Source organism: Mobula hypostoma, chromosome 6, assembly GCF_963921235.1.
Source record: "Mobula hypostoma chromosome 6, sMobHyp1.1, whole genome shotgun sequence".
NCBI classification, from domain to species: Eukaryota; Metazoa; Chordata; class Chondrichthyes; order Myliobatiformes; family Myliobatidae; genus Mobula; species Mobula hypostoma.
In genome coordinates this window covers 137550864-137571097 of record NC_086102.1, presented here as the reverse complement: position 1 = coordinate 137571097, position 20234 = coordinate 137550864, and the positions used below count along the sequence as shown (strand labels likewise).

General features: G+C 39.3%; 1 protein-coding gene across 2 annotated transcripts in view; it reads right to left on the bottom strand.

Annotated features, from left to right (window-relative positions):
• Window positions 1–20234, bottom strand: part of vps8 (VPS8 subunit of CORVET complex) — a 682661-nt gene that overhangs the window by 602681 nt on the left and 59746 nt on the right. For both annotated transcript variants that reach the window (XM_063051804.1, XM_063051802.1), the window contains one exon: window positions 10714–10884. In XM_063051804.1, coding sequence (XP_062907874.1) covers window positions 10714–10884 — 171 coding nt within the window. The remainder of the gene's footprint in view (window positions 1–10713; window positions 10885–20234) is intronic.

Here is a 20234-nt window from a genome sequence, read left to right as displayed (position 1 = left end):
GGAATTAAAAGTAACATTAGCAAATTTGCCGATGACACAAAGCTGGGTGGCAGTGTGAAGTGTGAGGAGGATGTTATGAGAATGCAGGGTGACTTCGACAGGCTGGGTGAGTGGGCAGATGCAGTTTAATGTGGATAATGTGGATGAGGTTATCCACTTTGGTGGTAAGAACAAGAAGGCAGATTATAATCTAAATGGAGTCAAGTTAGGAAAAGGGGAAGCACAACGAGATCTAGGTGTTCTTGTACATCAGTCGCTGAAAGCAAGCATACAAGTACAGCAGGCAGTGAAGAAAGCTAATGGCACGCTGCCCTTCATAACAAGGGGAACTGAGTATAAGAGCAAAGAGGTCCTTCTGCAGCTGTACAGGGCCCTGGTGAGACCACACCCGGAGTACTGTGTGCAGTTTTGGTCTCCAAATTTGAGGAAGGACATTCATGCTATTGAGGGAGTGCAGCGTAGGTTAACAAGGTTAATTCCTGGGATGGCGGGACTGTCATATGTCGAAAGATTGGAGCGACTGGGCTTGTATACCCAGCAATTTAGAAGGCTGAGAGGGGATCTTATTGAAACATATAAGATTATTAAGGGATTGGACACGCTAGAGGCAGGAAGCATGTTCCCGCTGATGGGTGAGTCCAGAACCAGAGGCCACCGTTTAAGAATAAAGGGTAGCTCATTTAGAACGGAGTTGAAGAAAAACTTTTTCACCCAGGGAGTGGTGGATATGTGGAATGCTCTGCCCCAGAAGGCTGTGGAGGCCAAGTCTCTGGATGCTTTCAAGAAAGAGATGGATAGAGATCTTAAAGATAGCGGAATCCACTGTTATGGGGATAAGGCAGGAACTGGATACTGATTGTGGATGATCCGCTATGATCACAGTGAATGGCGGTGCTGGCCCGAAGGGCCAAATGGCCTACTCCTGCACCTATTGTCTATTGTCTCTTGATGAACTCACGCTGACTTGAGTGTACTCAATAAAGTATAAAGTATATTAATATTACATTGACTGTTCTATTCATTATAAATTATTATAAGTTACTATGATTGCACATTGCACATTTAGATAGAGACATAACGTAAAGATTTTTACTCATGTATGTGCAGGATGTAAGAAATAAAGTCAATTCAATTCAATGCAACTCAATTCAAGGGCTTCAATATACCCAGACCAATGATGAGATGTCATTTCTCAAGCTTACGTTGAGCCTCACTGGACGATCAGGCACCACAGGTTACACAACATACTGTATGCCCCATTCTGATAGTAATGCACGATTATCCTAACCTTTTAACAATCAGTGGATCCCCACCCCTCCACCCCATCCCTCACTAAAACCAATACCTGATCTGTACTCTCCCCCACCCTCCCATGACAATCCCACCAACTTATCTGCAGACTCAACCGATCTACCAACTATCTGTTGATCCTCCTATTCTGCTAGCCATCTGCTGACCCACCCATCATAAGAACCCACCAGACCCATAAAGTCAGTCCCGCCATTCAAGATGATCAAGTCTTATCTACGATGCCTCAACACCTCCTCCATATCAGTTTCACATAACCTTCTATTCTTCAATCTTAAAATATTTATCTGTCACCACCTTAAACATATTTAATGATCTTGCCTCCCTTACAGATGCCATTCTTCACCAGCAGCTAAGTTTAGGGAGGTGGCCTGACCTAACAGTTTTGCTATGATTTCACATTTTTCACAATGGACTGCATTGAGCTCCAAGGCATGCTCAGTGCCTTTATGATGATCTTGTATCTTTCCACAGATTTGTGCTTCTCTGTTATCATTTCTCTAATTTGCCTTAAAAGCTCTTTTGTCTTCTTTTTGTTTGGTCTATTGAAAATCTACCATACTGTTGGAAGTTACAAAGAGAGGGATTTATTTATCCTTATGAATTTATAAGGTGATCACAGGTTTCAACAAATAGGGTAAGTTGGCAAGGTAAGTAATATATAGTATTGGATTCAGAATCCACTGAGGAAGATTCACCAGAAAGAACAGCATCATCAGTCACCTCTCCGAATTGCCAGATGGCATCATTGAACACCTCATTACCATGTAACTTAAACTCACTAACAACCAAATGGTTACAGCTGTGACTGCCTACGCTCCAACCCTAAACTCACCAGACAATATTAAGGAGATCTTCTACGCTGACCTAAACCGCATAACTATCAGATATTCCCAAGTAAAATAAGGCAATTCGTCATGGAGACTTCAATGCCAGAGCTGGCAGGGAAGGGCACAATTGGGAAGGAAGCTGTTGGCAACATCAACTCCAATGGAATGCTCTTACTCTCCAAGTGTGCTGAACATGCCATGACCACCACCAATACCCTGTTCTGCCAGATAATAAGGTGAAAACTTTGTGGATGCATCCCCTTTCAAAGACTGGAGGAGATAGCTGAGGTACTTTGCTTCAGTATTCACTACGGAAAAGGATCTTGGCGATTGTAGGGATGACTTACAGCAGATTGAAAAGCTTGAGCATATAGACATTAAGAAAGAGGATGTGCTGGAGCTTTTGGAAAGCATCAAGTTGGATAAGTCTCCGGGACCGGATGAGATGTATCCCAGGCTACTGTGGGAGGTGAGGGAGCAGATTGCTGAGCCTCTGGCAATGATCTTTGCGTCATCAATGGGGACGGGGGAAGTTCCGGAGGATTGGAGGGTTGCAGATATTGTTCCATTATTCAAGAAAGGGAGTAGAGATAGCCCAGGAAATTATAGACCAGTGAGTCTTACTTCAGTGGTCGTTGAGTTGATGGAAAAGATCCTGAGAGACAGGATTTATGAACATTTGGAGAAGCATAATATGATTAGGAATAGTCAGCATGGCTTTGTCAAAGGCAGGTCGTGCTTTATGAGCCTGATTGAATTTTTGAGGATGTGACTCAATACATTTATGTAGTGTATACGGATTTCAGCAAGGCATTTGATAAAGTACCCCATGCAATGCTTATTAAGAAAGAAAGGAGGCATGGGATCCAAGGGGACACTGCTTTGAGGATCCAGAATTGGCTTGCCCACAGAAAGCAAAGAGTGGTTGTAAACGGGTCAATATTCTGCATGGAGATCGGTGACCAGTGGTGTGCCTCAGGGATCTGTTCTGGGACCCCTTCTCTTCGTGATTTTTATAAGTGACCTGGATGAGGAAGTGGAGGGATGAGTTAGTAAATTTGCTGATGACACAAAGGTTGGGGGTGTTGTGGTCAGTGTGGAGGACTGCAGAGGTTACAGCGGGACATTGATAGGATGCAAAACTGGGCTGAGGAGTGGCAGATGGAGTTCAACCCAGATAAGTGTGAAGTGGTTCATTTTGGTAGGTCAAATATGATGGCAGAATATGGTATTAATGGTAACACTCTTGGCAGTATGGAGGATCAGAGGGATCTTGAGGTCCGAGTCCACAGGACACTCAAGGCTGCTGCGCAGGTTGACTCTATGGTTAAGAAGGCATACAATGCATTGGGCTTCGTCAATCGTGGGATTAAGTTTAAGAGCTGAAAGGTAATGTTACAGCTATATAGGATCCTGGTCAGACCCCACTTGAAGGACTGTGCTCAGTTCTGGTCACCTCACTACAGGATGTGGAAACTATAGAAAGGGTGCAGAGGAGACTTACAAGGATGTTGCATGAATTAGGGAGCATGCCTTACAGAATAGGGTGAGAGAACTCGGCCTTTTCTCCTTGGAGCGACGGAGGATGAGAGGTGACCTGATAGAGGTGTACAAGATTATGAGAGACATTGATCATGTGGACAGTTAGAGGTTTTTTCCAAGGGCTGAAATGGCTATCACGAGAGGGCACAGTTTTAAGGTGCTTGGAAGTAGGAACAGAGGAGATGTCAGGGATATATATATATTTAGTTATTTATTTTACGCAGGGAGTGGTGACTGTGTGGAATGGGCTGCCAGCGACAGTGGTGGAGGTGGATACGATAGGGTCTTTGAAGAGACTCCTGGATAGGTACATGGAGCTTAGACATATCGAGGGCCATGGTAACCCCAGGTAATTTCTAAAGTAAGTACATGTTCGGCACAGCATTGTAGGCCAAAGGACATGTATTGTGCTGTAGTTTTTTCTACGTTTCTCTGTTTTCACTTGGCATCTTATAAATTATGTTATTGCCCGGAGGAAGGATCGCAGACACGTAAAGAATGAAAGCCATAATCAGTGCTGATGATGGCTGGACAGACCATCGGCTTATTCACTCACAAATGAACAACAAAATCATATGGAAAAGCAGAGTGCAAAAGAAGCTGAGCCATCCCAGGTTCAACATCAACAGCCTAAAAGACACAGCAAAGGTACAACATCGCTAGGCTGTCCTTTCTGAAAGACTCTCAAAGCAGTATCAAAGATTGGTTTGATGAAAATGACAATGAAATAGAAGAGCTGATCAACAACAAAAGGGAAGTTTTCTGTTGAAAGACATCAACTGCAAGGCAAAAAGAAAAGCCCACGAAAGCCAAGACCATAGTCCAGAGTTGAGTAAAGAAAATAAAGAATCAGTGGTGGACTGAGAGGGCCCATACTGACTCTGGTGATATCAGGGGCTTCTTTATTGCCACCAAGGAGGGCATGGCCCTAACCATTCTGGCCTAAACCCTGTTTGTTCCAAAGCTGGACAAAGGCTGCTAAAGACAATAATGCCATCTATTCTCAATGGAAGGAACTCCTTCAGGAGCTACTTATTCATAACACCACTGTTGACATTGAAGTCATTCAACCGGCTCCCACAACAACCCATGAAGGAGGATATGAGTAAACCTCATAGTATCAAAGAGGTACAGACCGCTTACAAGAAATTGAGCAACAGCAAGGCCACTGGGCCTGATGGAATTCCAGCAGAAATCCTCAAGTAAGGTGGCACAGAACTTTTAAATCATATTCATGACCTGCTTGTCAAGATCTGGGACCAGGAGAAGATTCCAGCTGAACTCAGGGACGTCCTGATTATCACACTCTTCAAAAAGGAGAAAGCCTGGAAGCAAAATCTCCCACTTTATATGGCCTTCATAGACCTTACAAAAAGCATCTGACTCTGTAAATCATCCTTGCCCTTTGGCAGATACTGTGCAAAATGGGGTGTCCGAAGAAATACCTCAAGATCCTGCAGCTCCTACACAACAAATGAGTGCATCAGTCATCAGCAACAGTGGCTCTGAAGTAGCACTTTTTAAGGTTGAGACCGGGGTCAAACACGGGTGCATCATTGCCCCAACTCTAATTGCCATTTTCATTGTAAAAAGTCTCCAACTCACAGGCCAAGACTTCCCACAAGGTGTCCAGATTCTCTATAGGACAGATGGGGGATTCTTTAACCTTAACAGGTTCAAGGCTAAGAGCAAGGTGTCAGCTACTTCCATCATGGAGCTCCAATATGCAGATGACAACACCATCATAGCTCACTCTGAAGAGGATCGGCAGTGCATAATGGATGTTTCTGCCAGAGCATAGAAGCTCCTGGGACTTGATCTAAACACCAAGTCCTGCACCAACCTGTTCCAGATCAAGTTCCGAAACCTTCAACCATCTAAGTTGACAACACCCCTCTAGGAAACATTGATCATCTCCAGTATCTTGACAGGCTTCTCTCTTCAAGAGCCATATTGACCTTGAAATAAGTCGCAGAATAGTCTGTGCAAGTGGAGCTTGTGTCAGGCTGAGAAAGAGGGCTTCTGAAGATTGGGATATCAAGACCAACACTGAGCTTCTGGTCTATACAGCAAAAGTCCTCCCCTCCTTGCTATATGGAGCGAAGTAATAGACAACATACAGCAGGCACATAAAATTCCCAGAAACTTACCATCAAAGATGCCTTCAAAAGATCGGAGTGTTAGCTGAAGAACAAGCATACTATCTCCAGCATCCTAGAGGAAGATATCATTAACTCCATAGCCACAATCATGACTCAACACGAATTGCAATGGTTCGGGCACAACATCCGTATGCCTGACTCCCGCCTCCTAAACAACTCCTGCTCGGCCAACTCAAGAATGCAAAGCACACTCCTGAAGGGCAGAAAAAGCAGTTCAAGGACAATATCAAGACCCACCTGAGGAAGTGTCACATCAACCGAAATAGATGGGACAAATTAGCACAGGACAGGACAGATCAACTACCACGGATACTCGACCGTGAGTGATCGTTGATGATGATGATGATGATATAGTATTGCACCCAAGAAAAGTTGGCATACTAATTACAAAGGGAATGAATACTTGTTTAGCATCACAATTTTGGTTTTTAATTTTTAGTAAATTGTTGATGGGTTTTGGAATTTTTCTTTTGATTTGACATGATGCACAATGTTTTGTAGATTAGCTCAAAAATCCCACTTCAATATATTTTACATTTAGAAAATGAGGTACTTAAATATGAAAATAGTTGTGGGAGCTGAATATTTTGCACATAAGATTTACAACCGTCATGAGAACAGAAGAAAGAATCTGAAGTATAGCACCTAAGGAAGTGTTAAGAAATACAAATTAGCTACACATTTGCTTTCTGGAGTGCTACTTCAACCCAATTCTACACAGGCTGAGATAGTTCCACAGCAGAATCAGCAGAGAATATTGATCTAGAATTAACTCGGGAACACAAGATTCTACATTGCTTCACTATTATATAAAACTGCAATCATAGAGTATATGGGATAGAAAAGACAAACACAATAACATAGTAGCACAGGTTGGTCACCACAAATCTAGAATGATAAGTGTCGGATTAGAGATTTTGCTGAACCACTAGTGGTTAGATTAGGATTAAATAAACAAACAGCTCTAACCCACTTGATGATCACCTCACCCTTGGATAAAAAAGAAAAAAGAAACTGCAAATGAAAAGCAATTCTTTCACAAATTCCTGTACTGGTCTGCTAGAGTCAATTGCACTCAGTAGCCACTTCATAAACAGAGAACGGTAGTTAGCCTTCGAAGAGCATAATATGCCATTGTCCAGTGTTTGAATTAATAACGTACATTTAGGTGGCAGGTAGATGACTCTCTGATGGTGGTGTCTGAGAAGAGGACGCTGTCCAAGTTGCATGCCATCTTGGACAATGTCTCCCATCCACTACATAATGTACTAGGTGGGCACAGGAGTACATTCAGCCAGAGACTCATTCCACCGAGATGCAACACAGAGCGTCATAGGAGGTCACTCCTGCCTGCAGCCATCAAACTTTACAACTCCTCCCTTGGAGGGTCAGACACCCTGAGCCAATAGGCTGGTCCTGGACTTATTTCCTGGCACAATTTACATATTACTATTTAACTATTTATGGTTTTATTACTATTTATTATTTATGGTGCAACTGTAACGAAAACCAATTTCCCCCAGGATCAATAAAGTATGACTATGACTATGATACCATAAAAATTTTTTAACAAAGAGCTCTGTTTTGGATGTGCAGAGCATTTATCCAAAATCAGCATCATCTTACAATTTTTGTCAGACCAACAGTCACAGTGAGCTCTCACTTCCGGAACAAAGTAACGTTCAAACCATTTCAATGTAATGTCAGTTGTGATCCATCTTTTTTGTTGGCAAGGTAAATTACTGGAAACTGCTTCATACCCTTGAAAGCTCAGGGACATAAACATTTGCAAATGACTAACAACTTCCATCTGTGGGTTCCTGCAGCGTTAGAGCAGCCCAACTCAGTGACACAGTCTTTTGATGCTTTACAACCTGTTGGTGATTCTGCATCCTCTGTAATCAGTGCTCATCTTGGAGTACAATGCCAATGTAAGGCAGTTTTATCTGCATTGTAGACCTGATCAGGGCTTAAAATTTTCGTTAGAAATGAACTTGGCATACTCACCAACAAACTCAGCAGTTGCTTCCTTGTCTGCTGACCTTTTTTCTCCACACACTGCACAAAATTTTATGCCATGTCTCTGCTTAAAATACTGAAGCCACCCTTCAGTGTAATCACACTCATAATCCAGTCCTAATTCTTCATGAAACAATTTTGCTTATTCCTTCACCATCTCTGATAGTTCTATAGCTTTGCTGATGTGGAATTTAAATCACTTTATGAGAACTTTATCTTCTTGTGAACATCTTCAATCTTCCATTGTTTTCCTTATGCACATCTGTTTTATTATTTCGCTGTCAGCAAAGAACTGGAGCAACTTTTCTTTTTGTTTCTTTATATCATAAACTGTGGAACAGCTAATGTTATGCAAATCACATATGCTTTTCACAGACACACCACTGTCGAGCTTCTTCAGAATTTCCACCTTATCTTGCATAGATAACGTATGGTTTTTGCACTTTACACCATTAGAAGCACTTCCTTTAATTCAACGAAGACATGATTGGGGATGGATAAGCATAGGTTATAAAACTAAAGGCAGAAAAATACAGAAGAATGACTTGCTTCTCTTAAAGACCGTACCACAGCTGACCGCTAATGGCGCCCTCAAAACAGTGACAAAGTGTTGGTGCAGTGATGCAGGAAATTTGAAATTAGGCTGGCAAAAATTATGTCTGGACCAGCTGTGGAACTGGATTACTCATTGCTGCATTTGAAGTGGTCAACCTAAGTTGATGTTTGGTGTGGGAGTCTCAAACATTACAATACTAGCAAATTGAACTACACCAACATCCCAATAACTCAATTCCTAACATGATAAAATTAAACTTTAAAAGAAAATGGTGGTAAATGTATGTTCACTTGTCACTCTGCACTTGTCTGAGTTAAATTCTAATTTCTGTTCCTTTCCTGGTTGAACTAGATCCTATTGTAATCTTAGATAACCTACTTCACCATCCACTATACCACCAATTCCACAACCTATGCTGCAACCATGCCACCACAATTTTCATCTGAATTGTTAATACACATTACAAACAGGAGACCCAGCATAGATCCTTGTGGCGCAACATTGGTCATGTGCCTTCAATCTGAATAACAACACTCCACACCACTCCCTCACTCCTACCATCAAGCCAGCTTTAGACCTAATTGGCTGGCTCACCCTGAATCCCATGTAATCTAAACCAGAACAGGATATCATGCGGGACCTGAACAAAGGTTTCACTAAAGTCCACATAGCTCTCGTCAATCCTCAATCTGAGAGACACAATTTTCCACACATAGAGCCATCCTGACTTTGCATAATCATTTCTTGCCTTTATAAATACGGGTAGATCTAAATATCAGTGGCAAGGTCTGCATTCATCGCCTATCCCTAATTGCCACTGAGAAGGTAGCAGGAGCCACCTGAACCATTTCAGTCTTTCTGCTGAAGGCACTGACACAATGCTGGAAAGAGGAAATTCCAGGATACAAATCTGATATTGAGGAAGGAGTGTTACCAATTCAGAATAGGAGGAGAACATGCAACTTGTGGTGTACCTATGAGCCTAATGTCCTTGAACCACTTGTTGGTAGAGTTTTCAGGTTTGGGAAGTGCTGTTGAAGTAGCCTAACACAATTAACTCCAATAGGTTTTGCAGATAGTGCACACTGCAGTCATAGGATGCCAGAAAATGATTTGTCCAAGATGGTAGATAGCGTGTAATCCAGCAGACTGCTTTGCCTGGGATGGATTCAGGTCTTGACAATTCATAAGAGTTAAAATCAAACAGCAGAGAAATAGGCCCTTTGGCACAACAAATTTACATTGATGGCTCACAGTAGTCAATTAACTGAGGAAATGAGAGCACCCAAAGGGAACCCATGCATTTACAAGAAGAATGAACAAATTCTACATAGACAGCACTTAAGATCAAGATTGAACCTGGGTGGCTAGAGGTGCTGGAAGCACACCTATTCAGGAAAGGAGGCCAAACAAATTCTGCCCAATGGCCACATTGGTCCACTGTCTCTATGCCATATCTTAAATTAAATAAAAACATAATCCCCAAATCAGGCTAATAATCTGAAAATATTCATCCATTCAAATTGTATCAAATCTACAGACAAAAAATATCTTCATATGGGCCAGTAATGATCCAACCTAGAACTATACAACTGTACCTTGATTAATCTACAGACTAAAGTACGTGGCAGTGTCTAACATGTTGAATTTGTAAGATATATAGTAGTTTCCATACATTATTCATAACACATACCTCTCCCTTTATGCATAACATTCAGAAAGCATATACTATTTGTTTCTTTCTTGATATGGAACTTAAGTTAATTTTGTGACAATCATACGAAGTTAAAGCACTGGAAGATTTACATGCATCCTGAAAAATATCTTATAAAGGTCCTGGTTTCCAATACAAGTTAATTTATTAGCAAAAAAATCATTTTAGTTCTGTGTATGACCATGAGATCAAAGAAGGCATTCAACATTGTGGAAAAAATATATTAAACATTTAACACAAAATGAGCATGTGCATTCATCAAAACGCATTTTATTTAAAACAGTTTTCACCTAGATCAGTGCATGCATATCTACTGGCCTTTATTTTTAACCTGTAAATGTAATTACTTCATGCAGCCTTACAAAATACAGCATTGATAATCACAGCCATGTTGGTTTAACTAGAGAAGAGACAATACCAGCCTCTCAAATGATACGAGAGGATATTAAGAACAATGTAATTTATTGGAGATTTAATTTAAATTTGAAAACAATAAAGGTGCCACCACAAATCAATATCTGTAATTATTAACCATAAAACAAGAGGAAAGAAAAAGATAATTTGAATTTGCTGAGCTCTTACCAAAGCCTGGCTCACATTTCCACCAGTGGCCAGGGATTTGAAATGGCTGCTGTTATAAACCAACTGCACTTCAGCAATGTCTACGATCTCCAGCTCGTTCTGGCTCTGCCGGTCCACCATATGTAGCTTCTCAGCACTATCTAGTAGAGCCAGTGTCCGAGAATTGATCCACTGTGATAAGAAAGGGAAAAAGTTGAGAATGAATTCTCCCTTCACTGTTCAGCTAAAGATGAAAGATGAATAACCCCATACAGTTCTGAAGCACATGTAACAATATTCCAGATAATAGTTAAGAAATCTAAAGGGACTTGCTCGTATCACTCAAACTTTTATGCTCTTTAATTGTCTGAATATTATTACTCAAATGTATTCCTATTTTTCACACTTCATAAACTTGCCATAGTTTTCACTAACTGCAGCTGAGAAAATGAGCCTCTTCCTAAATCCCCATATATTTTACTCTTGCACAGCCACCTAGTAAATTTTTGGTGGTATACAACTTCTATTGGAAACACTCTAATCAGAAAGCTTTGATAGGTTACTCAATGGTGTAATATATTATATTCAGGATTTCATCTGAATTTTTGTAAAACCTACTTCCGCATCTTCAAAATAAATGGGTCAGGTTGGGGTGTTGTATCACATATATTGCCATATGGATCAGTACTTGAAACCCAGCTATTCTCAATCTATTTCAATAACATGGATGAGGGAACCAAATTTAATATATCAGTGTTTGCCAATGAAATAAGACAGGATGGCGGTGTGAATTGTGAGGTGGAAATAGAGGATCAGGTAAGAAATAAATACAGTCTTAGTGAATGCACAAGGACATAGATGAGAGAACACTATTTATAAAAGGTAAGCATCCACTTTGATAGATAAAAATAGAAGCACACTTTTTTTAAAATGCTGAAAGATTAAAAGGATTGTTCAGAGGGATATGAGTAACAAATTAAAGGGGGATTATCCATTAAAAACAGAAGTTTCTTTACCCAAAGGGCAGTCTCTTTTTAAAAGAATTTGGAAATTCGGTCACCAAACATATTTAAAACAGAGATATACATCAAAGTTGCTGGTGAACGCAGCAGGCCAAGCAGCATCTATAGGAAGAGGTGCAGTCGACGTTTCAGGCTGAGACCCTTCGTCAGGACTAACAAAACAGAGATAATTTACTTTTGGACATTGAGTATCAAGAAATATGGAGTGAGTACTGGAAAATAGCATGGAAAGGTCAAGCAGGCACAGGCACCCAAGTGGCCTATGTCTGCTCTTACTTATGTTCTTACAATGATAATTCCATTCAGTTTCTAACTTTAGCCATGAAATTAAAAAAAATCTAAAAAAAAAAGCATCAACAAGAAATAAAATCTTCAGTCAATTCTCTTCAATTGTTCCCACATTCTGGTCACAATTTATATGTAGAGGACTCAATAAAGAACTCAAAAAAATAAAGATGGGGAATTTCCTTTCTCCATTATTCATATTTCTTTCAGAGCTCAACACCACATTCTTCTGATAAAAAATATCACTAAGTTTTAAGTTCAAAGTAAATTTATTATCAAAGTACATATATGGCACCATATACAAACCCGAGATTCATTTTCTTGCATGTATACGGAATAAATTCATAATAGAATAATAACCATAACAGAATCAATGAAAGACCACCCCAACTTGGGCATTCAACTGGTGTGCAAAAGACAACAAACTATGCAAATACAAAATAGAAACAATAATAATAAAGCAATTAATAATAACACATAATAACTACCAAGAACATGAGATAAAGAGTCCTTAAAAGTGAGTCCATAGGTTGTGGGAAAATTTCAAGTATGAGGTGTGAAGTTGAGTGAAGTTATCCCCTTTGGTTCAAGACCCTGATGGTTGAGTAGTAACTGCTCCTGAACCTGGTGGTGAGTCCTGAGGCTCTTGTACCTTCTTCTGGATGGCAGCAGCAAGAAAAGAACATGTCCTGGGTGCTAGAGGTCCTAATGAAGGATGCTGCTTTCAACCAAGATGATTCAATTAATTTTCATTGTTTCTTGTTATTGTACGTATAAATTTTGAAAATGGTATATCCATACACCTCAATATGTGATAGGTAGTGGTTTCATGACAGGGGAAAGGAATCATGTTTGAGGTCTGTGTTTCTTTCAATGCCATTATTTGTTACACACCAATGTAGCTATCACTTCCATTTGATTCCAACTAGCATATCTTGACTTGGGTTGCATTCTCACTGTAGCAAAAGCATTAACTGAACAGGACAATGCAGGAAACAAAAATTAACTAGAACTTTTAGACATCACATGGTATCACCTACGCATTAAATGTTTTGTGTATAAATGACATATACAACAAACGTTGACAGTTAAATAAATTACCAACCACTGGGCAACTTTGCCAGCAGCTTCAAACTCAAAGCAATTTCCACATTAAGGCTGGTAATAAAATGCAGAACTATGACTGATTCAACATTCAAAAGGAAAATGGTGTTCTTAGAAAGGCACCAGCTAGCTAGTATGTGGGCATTATTATCATTAATGCTTCATTGAATATTAGCATATTTAAATGCAATCAAAAAGGAAAGGCAGCTCTAATTATTGAACCATCTGGCTCCAATGGTCTGCATCAGAATTTGTGTGTGTTCGGTCTCATAACTGAATTACCGAAGTCACCTCAGAAAAGCCTCAGAGAATACCAAGGCAAAGTGACAAAACTCAGTAAACATTCTCTTACAATGTCCTGGCTAAGTCATATCAAAAAATGTCAGATTAAACTTTAAAAAAAACTCTCAGAATGACATTATTCAATTTTATTCAGTTGAAAGTTATCAAAAAGCAGCATTACCTTAAATAAAATGCAATTAGATCAACAGATCATACATAACTTAAAAAACATTACTCTTGAGAAGGACTCTCAACTTACAAAAATCCATTCATACACATGCCCTACTAAAAGTGGATTCATGTTGGACATCAAATATTTTGATCTGAAAGTTGGTTCATTCCTCAACTGTACTATCATTGCAGATGGGTTACAGACTGACATTGCTATTCCTTGTATAGGCTTGAATACAGGGCAAGGGTGTTTAGAATCAGAATCAGATTTATTATTATTGGCATGTGTCGTGAAATTCATTAACTTAGCAGCAGCAGTTCAATGCAGTACCTAATATAGAAGAAAAAATAAATCAATTACAGTATATGTATATTGAATAGATTTAAAATTGTGCAGAAACGGAAATAACATACTAAAAAAGTGAGCTAGCGTTCACGGGTTCAATGTCCATTTAGGAATCGGATGGCAGAGGGGAAGAAGTGTTGGGATATAAATTCAAGTTATGACATCAAATGTACAGGTATTAAGAAGCACAACTTGTTTAAAAATAAAGGAATCAATGATCAACAATAAGAGATTTTCTATGTCACAGAAAGCCAAATTAAGCTTATACAATACTAATGAAGAGACAACCTTTAATTTGAATGCATCTACAATTCTAGCAAAGGTGACAAAGATAGCAATAAAGATGTTCACATACAGATAAATTATGGAGCTGAAGCACAGAAAGGAGCAAGATAACAGAATCTGTATGTGAAGGTGCTCACAAAACAGCAAAAATGTTCAAAGCCATTAACTGAGGTAATGCATTTTACATGTTTTGTCATGCTAAATAAAAGAGTCTGAAGGCTGACCTTTGCACTGATCACACTGTGACAAAATATAAATAACTAATTAGTACAGATCCCATGGACAGAGGTGACATCTGGTGGCCAGTTGAAGAGATATCAAAATTAGTACACTCAAAAACATGAGAAACAGGTCTGCAAGTAGCACATTTGGAGGTGCAAACTTCCTCACTGAACATTATTTGTCACAAAGCCACATAAGGAGACACTGAGTAAATATTTTAGCCTTTGAACAAAAAGAACCTTTGAAGAGCTTTCGAAGAGACGATGAGGTTTCTAGAGCAGGATCTTGGCAGCTGAAAGACCTGTGACTGCAAAACTATAAGCTTCTGTCAATCACATAAGGACAGTAACAAAAAAGATCAAATATAAAAGTATAGTCAAGTAATTAAGGAGAAAATGTACCCAATTAGTTGAAAAGGTTGACTGAAAACAAGAATAGATATGCTAAAAGGTTGGTTGACAACTGGATCTCATCAAAGAGGAAACAGTTCAGATGCCAGTAAAAAAAATTCCTCAGAGTGGGAAACGAAGAGTGTACAAAGGTAGCTTGCCTTGAAATAACCAAAGATAATGAAATGGCACAGAAAAAGCAGACATCAAATACAGGAGGCAGCCAAGCCAGAGAGAGCTAAAAGGCCATAGATAGTAAGCTAAATTGAAATAAAATGGTCAAAAGGTTTTTGTACATATACATAATATTAAAAATCGTTAAAGGAAAATTGAAGCAAATCAAGGAACAAAATAGAGATCTTGTGCAGAAATGGCTATGGCTGAGGAACTAATTGAACACTTATTCAACACCAGCAAAGAGATGCTGCCAACAGAGGAGTGGAAGAAAGAGCAGCAACACTGGATGGAATAAAGATGGCTATGAACATATGCTCAAAAAAAAGAGTTGGTAGAGATTAATTTAACAAAGAAATTAATTTATAAGAAATAAAATCTTATTTCCTTGCTGCTTGGGGATGGAGTCCAAATGGACTCCATCCCCAAGCAGCAAGGAAATAAGATTCAGCTACAATTTTCAGAATCAGAATCAGAATCAGGTTTATTATTACTAAAATATGTCATGAAATTTATTGCTTTACAGCAGTAGTACAGTGCAATACATAAAATATACATGGATTCCAGTTAATTGGGACATATCGAGATCTACACATTTTGGCCAAATTAAACGGCTTCCAAATTTTCAGGAAAATAGTTAAAAAGGTATTTTAAAAAAGATGAATTTAACTGAACAACAAATTATATATTTAAATGAAATACAGAACAAATTAAAATATTATCAATAATACCATAGTACCATAAAATTGAGTATTAGTTCCTAATAGTGATCGATGGAGGAAATCAATGTACACTACCATGTTCTCTTGTTTGACTGTAAATGAAAAAAATCAGCATAGACGTCTCATGTAGATAATGGACTGCATTCATTCAATCCTTTTAACAATTGCATCCTCCAAATATTTATTTTCATTCTAACATTCAAGATGACTGTCGATACCTTTGTAGTTCCTAACTTATTAATGTACTGAAAAGTTTCATTTTCACTCCCTGTTTCTGGTACCATCAAGCCTGAATGCTTGAAACCAGAGTGAGCAAAATAATTCTGAATTATCTTACAGCTTATTTTTCGCCAACTGCTGGTCAAAAATCACTGCTATTTGAACACAAACACTAGCACTATTTAAAAACTGTCCACTCTCAGCATGGTGTAGTGTCTAAAAGGCACACAAGTACACACGATTGACGTGAATTAGAAACTGTTCGGCAACAGACTCCTGCCCCAATTGAGTGGCATGGTATCGTAGCAAATGAAGGAATCCCAGCTATTTTCACAATTAGTTTTTGTTCTTTAAGAGGTAGCCCAAATTAAGTGGCTGTCCCAACTAACCACTACTGTACCATAAATTACAATAAAAACTATATATATTAAATAAATTAAAGTAAATAAGTCATGCAAAAAAAGATAGCAAGAACAGTGAGTTAGTGTTCTAGGGTGCGTTCACTGTCTATTTAGAAATCTGATAGACGGCAGAGAGGAAGAAGCTGTTCCTAAAACATTGCCCTTGAGCTCCTATTCCTCCACATTGATGGTAGTAATGAGATGATGGTATGTCCTGGATGGTGAGGTTCCTTCAGGATGGACTCCACCTTCTTGAAGCATCATCTTTTGAAGATGTTCTCTATGCTAGGGAGACTAGTATCCATGATGGAGCTATCTGAATTCAAATCCTCTGCAGTTTTTTCTGATCCTGCACATTAGCATCTCCATACCAGACAGTAATGCAACCAATCAGAATATTTTCCATGGTACATTCGCAGAAATGTGCTAGGCTTTAATGATGTGTCAAATCTCCTAAAACTCTTAAGTAAATATAGCCACTGGTGAGCCATCTCCATAACTACATCGAATCTACTTGGCTAAGGTGTCAGAGGTGGTGACAACCAGAAACTTGAAACTACTCATCCTTTTCACTACCTAACTCTCGATGAGAAATACTATGAGTTCTTCCAATTTCTCCTTCTTGAAATTCACAATCAATTCCTTGGTTGTACTGACATTAAATGCAAATTCATTGTTGCAAAACCACTCAACCAGCCTATTGACCTCACTCGTCATCACCATCTGAGATTCTGCCAAGAACAGTGTATCATCAGCGAACTTATAGATGGCATTTGCACTGTTCGTTGTCACATAGTCATAAGTATAGGAGAGTAGAGCCGCAGGCTAAATACACATCCTTGTTGGTTGTCAGCAAGATGCTATTACTGATCCACAGTGACTGTGGCCTCCTGATGAAGTCAAGGATCCAGTTGCAAAGTGAGGTACAGAGGCCCTGGTTTTAAAGCTTGTTGTTTAGTACTAAGAGGATGGTAGTCTTGAACACTGAGCTATAGTCAATAAACAGCAACCTGGCGTAGGTATTGCTGTTGTCCAGGTGGTCCAAAGCCAAGGGGAGAGCCAGTGAGATTGCACCCACTGTATACCTGCTAAGGTGGTAGGAAAATTGCAGTAGGTACAGGCCCTTGCTCAGGCAAGAGTTAATTCTAGCTATGCCCAACCTCTCAAAGCACTTCATCATAGCAAATGTTAGTGCAACTGGGCAATAGTCATTGAGGAAGCTCATCCTGCTCTTCAAGGAAGTGATATGACTGCTGCCCTTTTGAAGCAGGTAGGTACCTTCAACTGTAGCAGATTGAGATTGAAGATGTCCTTGAACACTGAAACCAATTGGTTGACACAGGTTTTTAGTGCTCTGTCAGGTGCACCATCGATGTCTGATGTCTTGAGAGTATTCACTCTCTTGAAAGATACTCTGATGGCAGCATCTGAAACAGCTATCACAGTGTTGCCAGATGCTGCAGGGATTCACACACGTGTAGTTTTATTCTCCCTTTCAAAGTATGCATAAAAAGCATTCAGTTCATTTGGGAGTGAAGCATCGCAGCCAGTTATGATGTTGGGTTTCACACTGTAGGAAGTAATGCCCTGCAAAATATTAAAAGTCTGGAAGATTGCAAATGTTACCAATATATTTAACAAAGGGGAGGGGTTAACTTCAGAACTAACAGCCACACTTTGGTGATAAGGAAATTAAATACCATTTGGGAAAAAAATAGGGGTTAAAATAAAATGGTTAAAAGCAAATCATGTTTGATTACCTTCATTGAACTCTTTGAAATAACAAATGATTGACAAGGTTCACAAGGATGAAATATATTTAGGTTTTCAAAGGATGGTTAAAGAACTATTTTCCAATGGAGTACATAGAAAAAATAAAGCTTATGTTATTAAAGGGAGCACTTGAAGTAATATGGTAATAGGTTAAAATAGTACTATTTCCATATACACATTTTACATTGATTTCTCACAAAGAATACCCTGAGGCCTACCAGTCTTTTGAGTATAAATTATTTGTTTTTGGATGTGCATGCTAGGATTTCAATGACTCCAGATGATAAAACTCAGAAACACAGTGAGAAGTAAAAGAGAATAATAAGATTAGGCAAGGACCTACACTGGCAAATAAGAAAGACAAACATCCAAGTGGTGAAATTTAAACAGAAAAATGTGAAGTGATGCATGATGTTAATAAAGAAAGATAATTCAAAGCCTACAGTATAATTGCAATGGGAATCAGAAAGAGTGAAAACAATCAAGTTCAAGTAGCTCCTTTCTCATGCCCTTCACCTCCAGAAGCTGGCCTCAATTTTGATCTCAATCGGACCCTCCCGTCTCTTAATTTTCCATTTATAATGTAAAAATTAGGGTATATGCATACACAAATCATTGAGGGCAGTAGCTCAGGTCAAGATCACTGTTGTAAATACATTTAGCAGCTTTGGCTTCATTAATGAAATACAGCCCAAAACCAAGAAAATTAACCTAAACCATTCTAAAACACAAACTGCAGAACTATGTTTAACTGTTAAGTATAGACTCTAGGAAGGATGCAGAAAAGATTTATGATACTGCCTGGATGAAACTTCAATTCTTTTAAATTACAGTATTTTGGAGTCTGGGAAGCCTGGGTCACTCTCCTTAGACAAGTGAAGTCCAAGAGGAGACTCAGTTGAAGTGTTCACAATTAATAATGATTTTGACTGGGTAAATGCAGAAAAACTTATGAATGGCAGAAGGATCAGTAACCTTAATCAAAGCTTATTTTAAAAAAAAATCAGCAAATTAGTGCAATTTAGAATGCATGATTTGAAAGGTGGTGAAAATAGATTAAGTAACCTCCAGAAGATAATTGAATAAAAGTGCAAAGGAGAAAATAAAATTACAGAGACAAGATGAAAGAGCTGGGAAAGTGCAGTAACAGTCAAGCTCTGTGAAAGCATCAGGACATTACACCAAGTAAACTAAATCAATGCTGTATCATAACGAAAGAGAGAACTGTGATACTATTACGAAGTCCATTTCCCACCCCCCATCCTCACCACATTCTACAGAGGTTGTATTGAGAGCATCCTGAGCAGCTGCATCACTGCCTGGTTCGGAAATTGCATCATCTCGGATCACAAGACCCTGCAGCGGATAGTGAGGTCAGCTGAGAAGATCATCGGGGTCTCTCTTCCCACCATCACAGACATTTACACCACACGCTGCATCCGCAAAGCAAACAGCATTATGAAGGACCCCATGCACCCTTCATACGAACTCTTCCTCCCTCCTGCATCTGGCAAAAGGCACCGAAGCATTCGGGCTCTCACGACCAGACTATGCAACGGTTTCTTCCTCCAAGCCATCAGATTCCTCAATACCCAGAGCCTGGACTGGACTAACACCAACCTCAACTGCCCTCTACAGTGTCTATTGTTTTGTTTATTATTTATTGTAATGCCTGCACTGTTTTGTGCACTTTATGCCATCCTAGGTAGGTCTGTAGTCTAGTGTAGTTTTGTGTTGTTTTTTACGTAGTTCAGTGTAGTTTTTGTATTGTTCATGTAGCACCATGTTCCTGAAAAATGTTGCCTCGTTTTTACTGTGGACTGTACCAGCAGTTATGGTCGAAATGACAATAAAAAGTGATTTGACTTGACTTGAAGTACCAACTACTTTCCTCAGAACCACAGCATCTAACTTGAGGGAAGTATCAAACAGTCTAGCACAAATCCACAGATATCTGCACAAATATTCTTCAAATCTCCATCTGGGGAAATGTATAATGGAATGGCAAAAAAAACAGCATTGTTGAAGGAAAGATTCCAGATGCACAAAGGGGACAAGTACTAAGCTACAATACTTCAGTCATACTGCATGGAAACAGCCCCTTCAGCCCAAATCGTTCCTGCCGACTGTGCTAGTGATTCCCATCT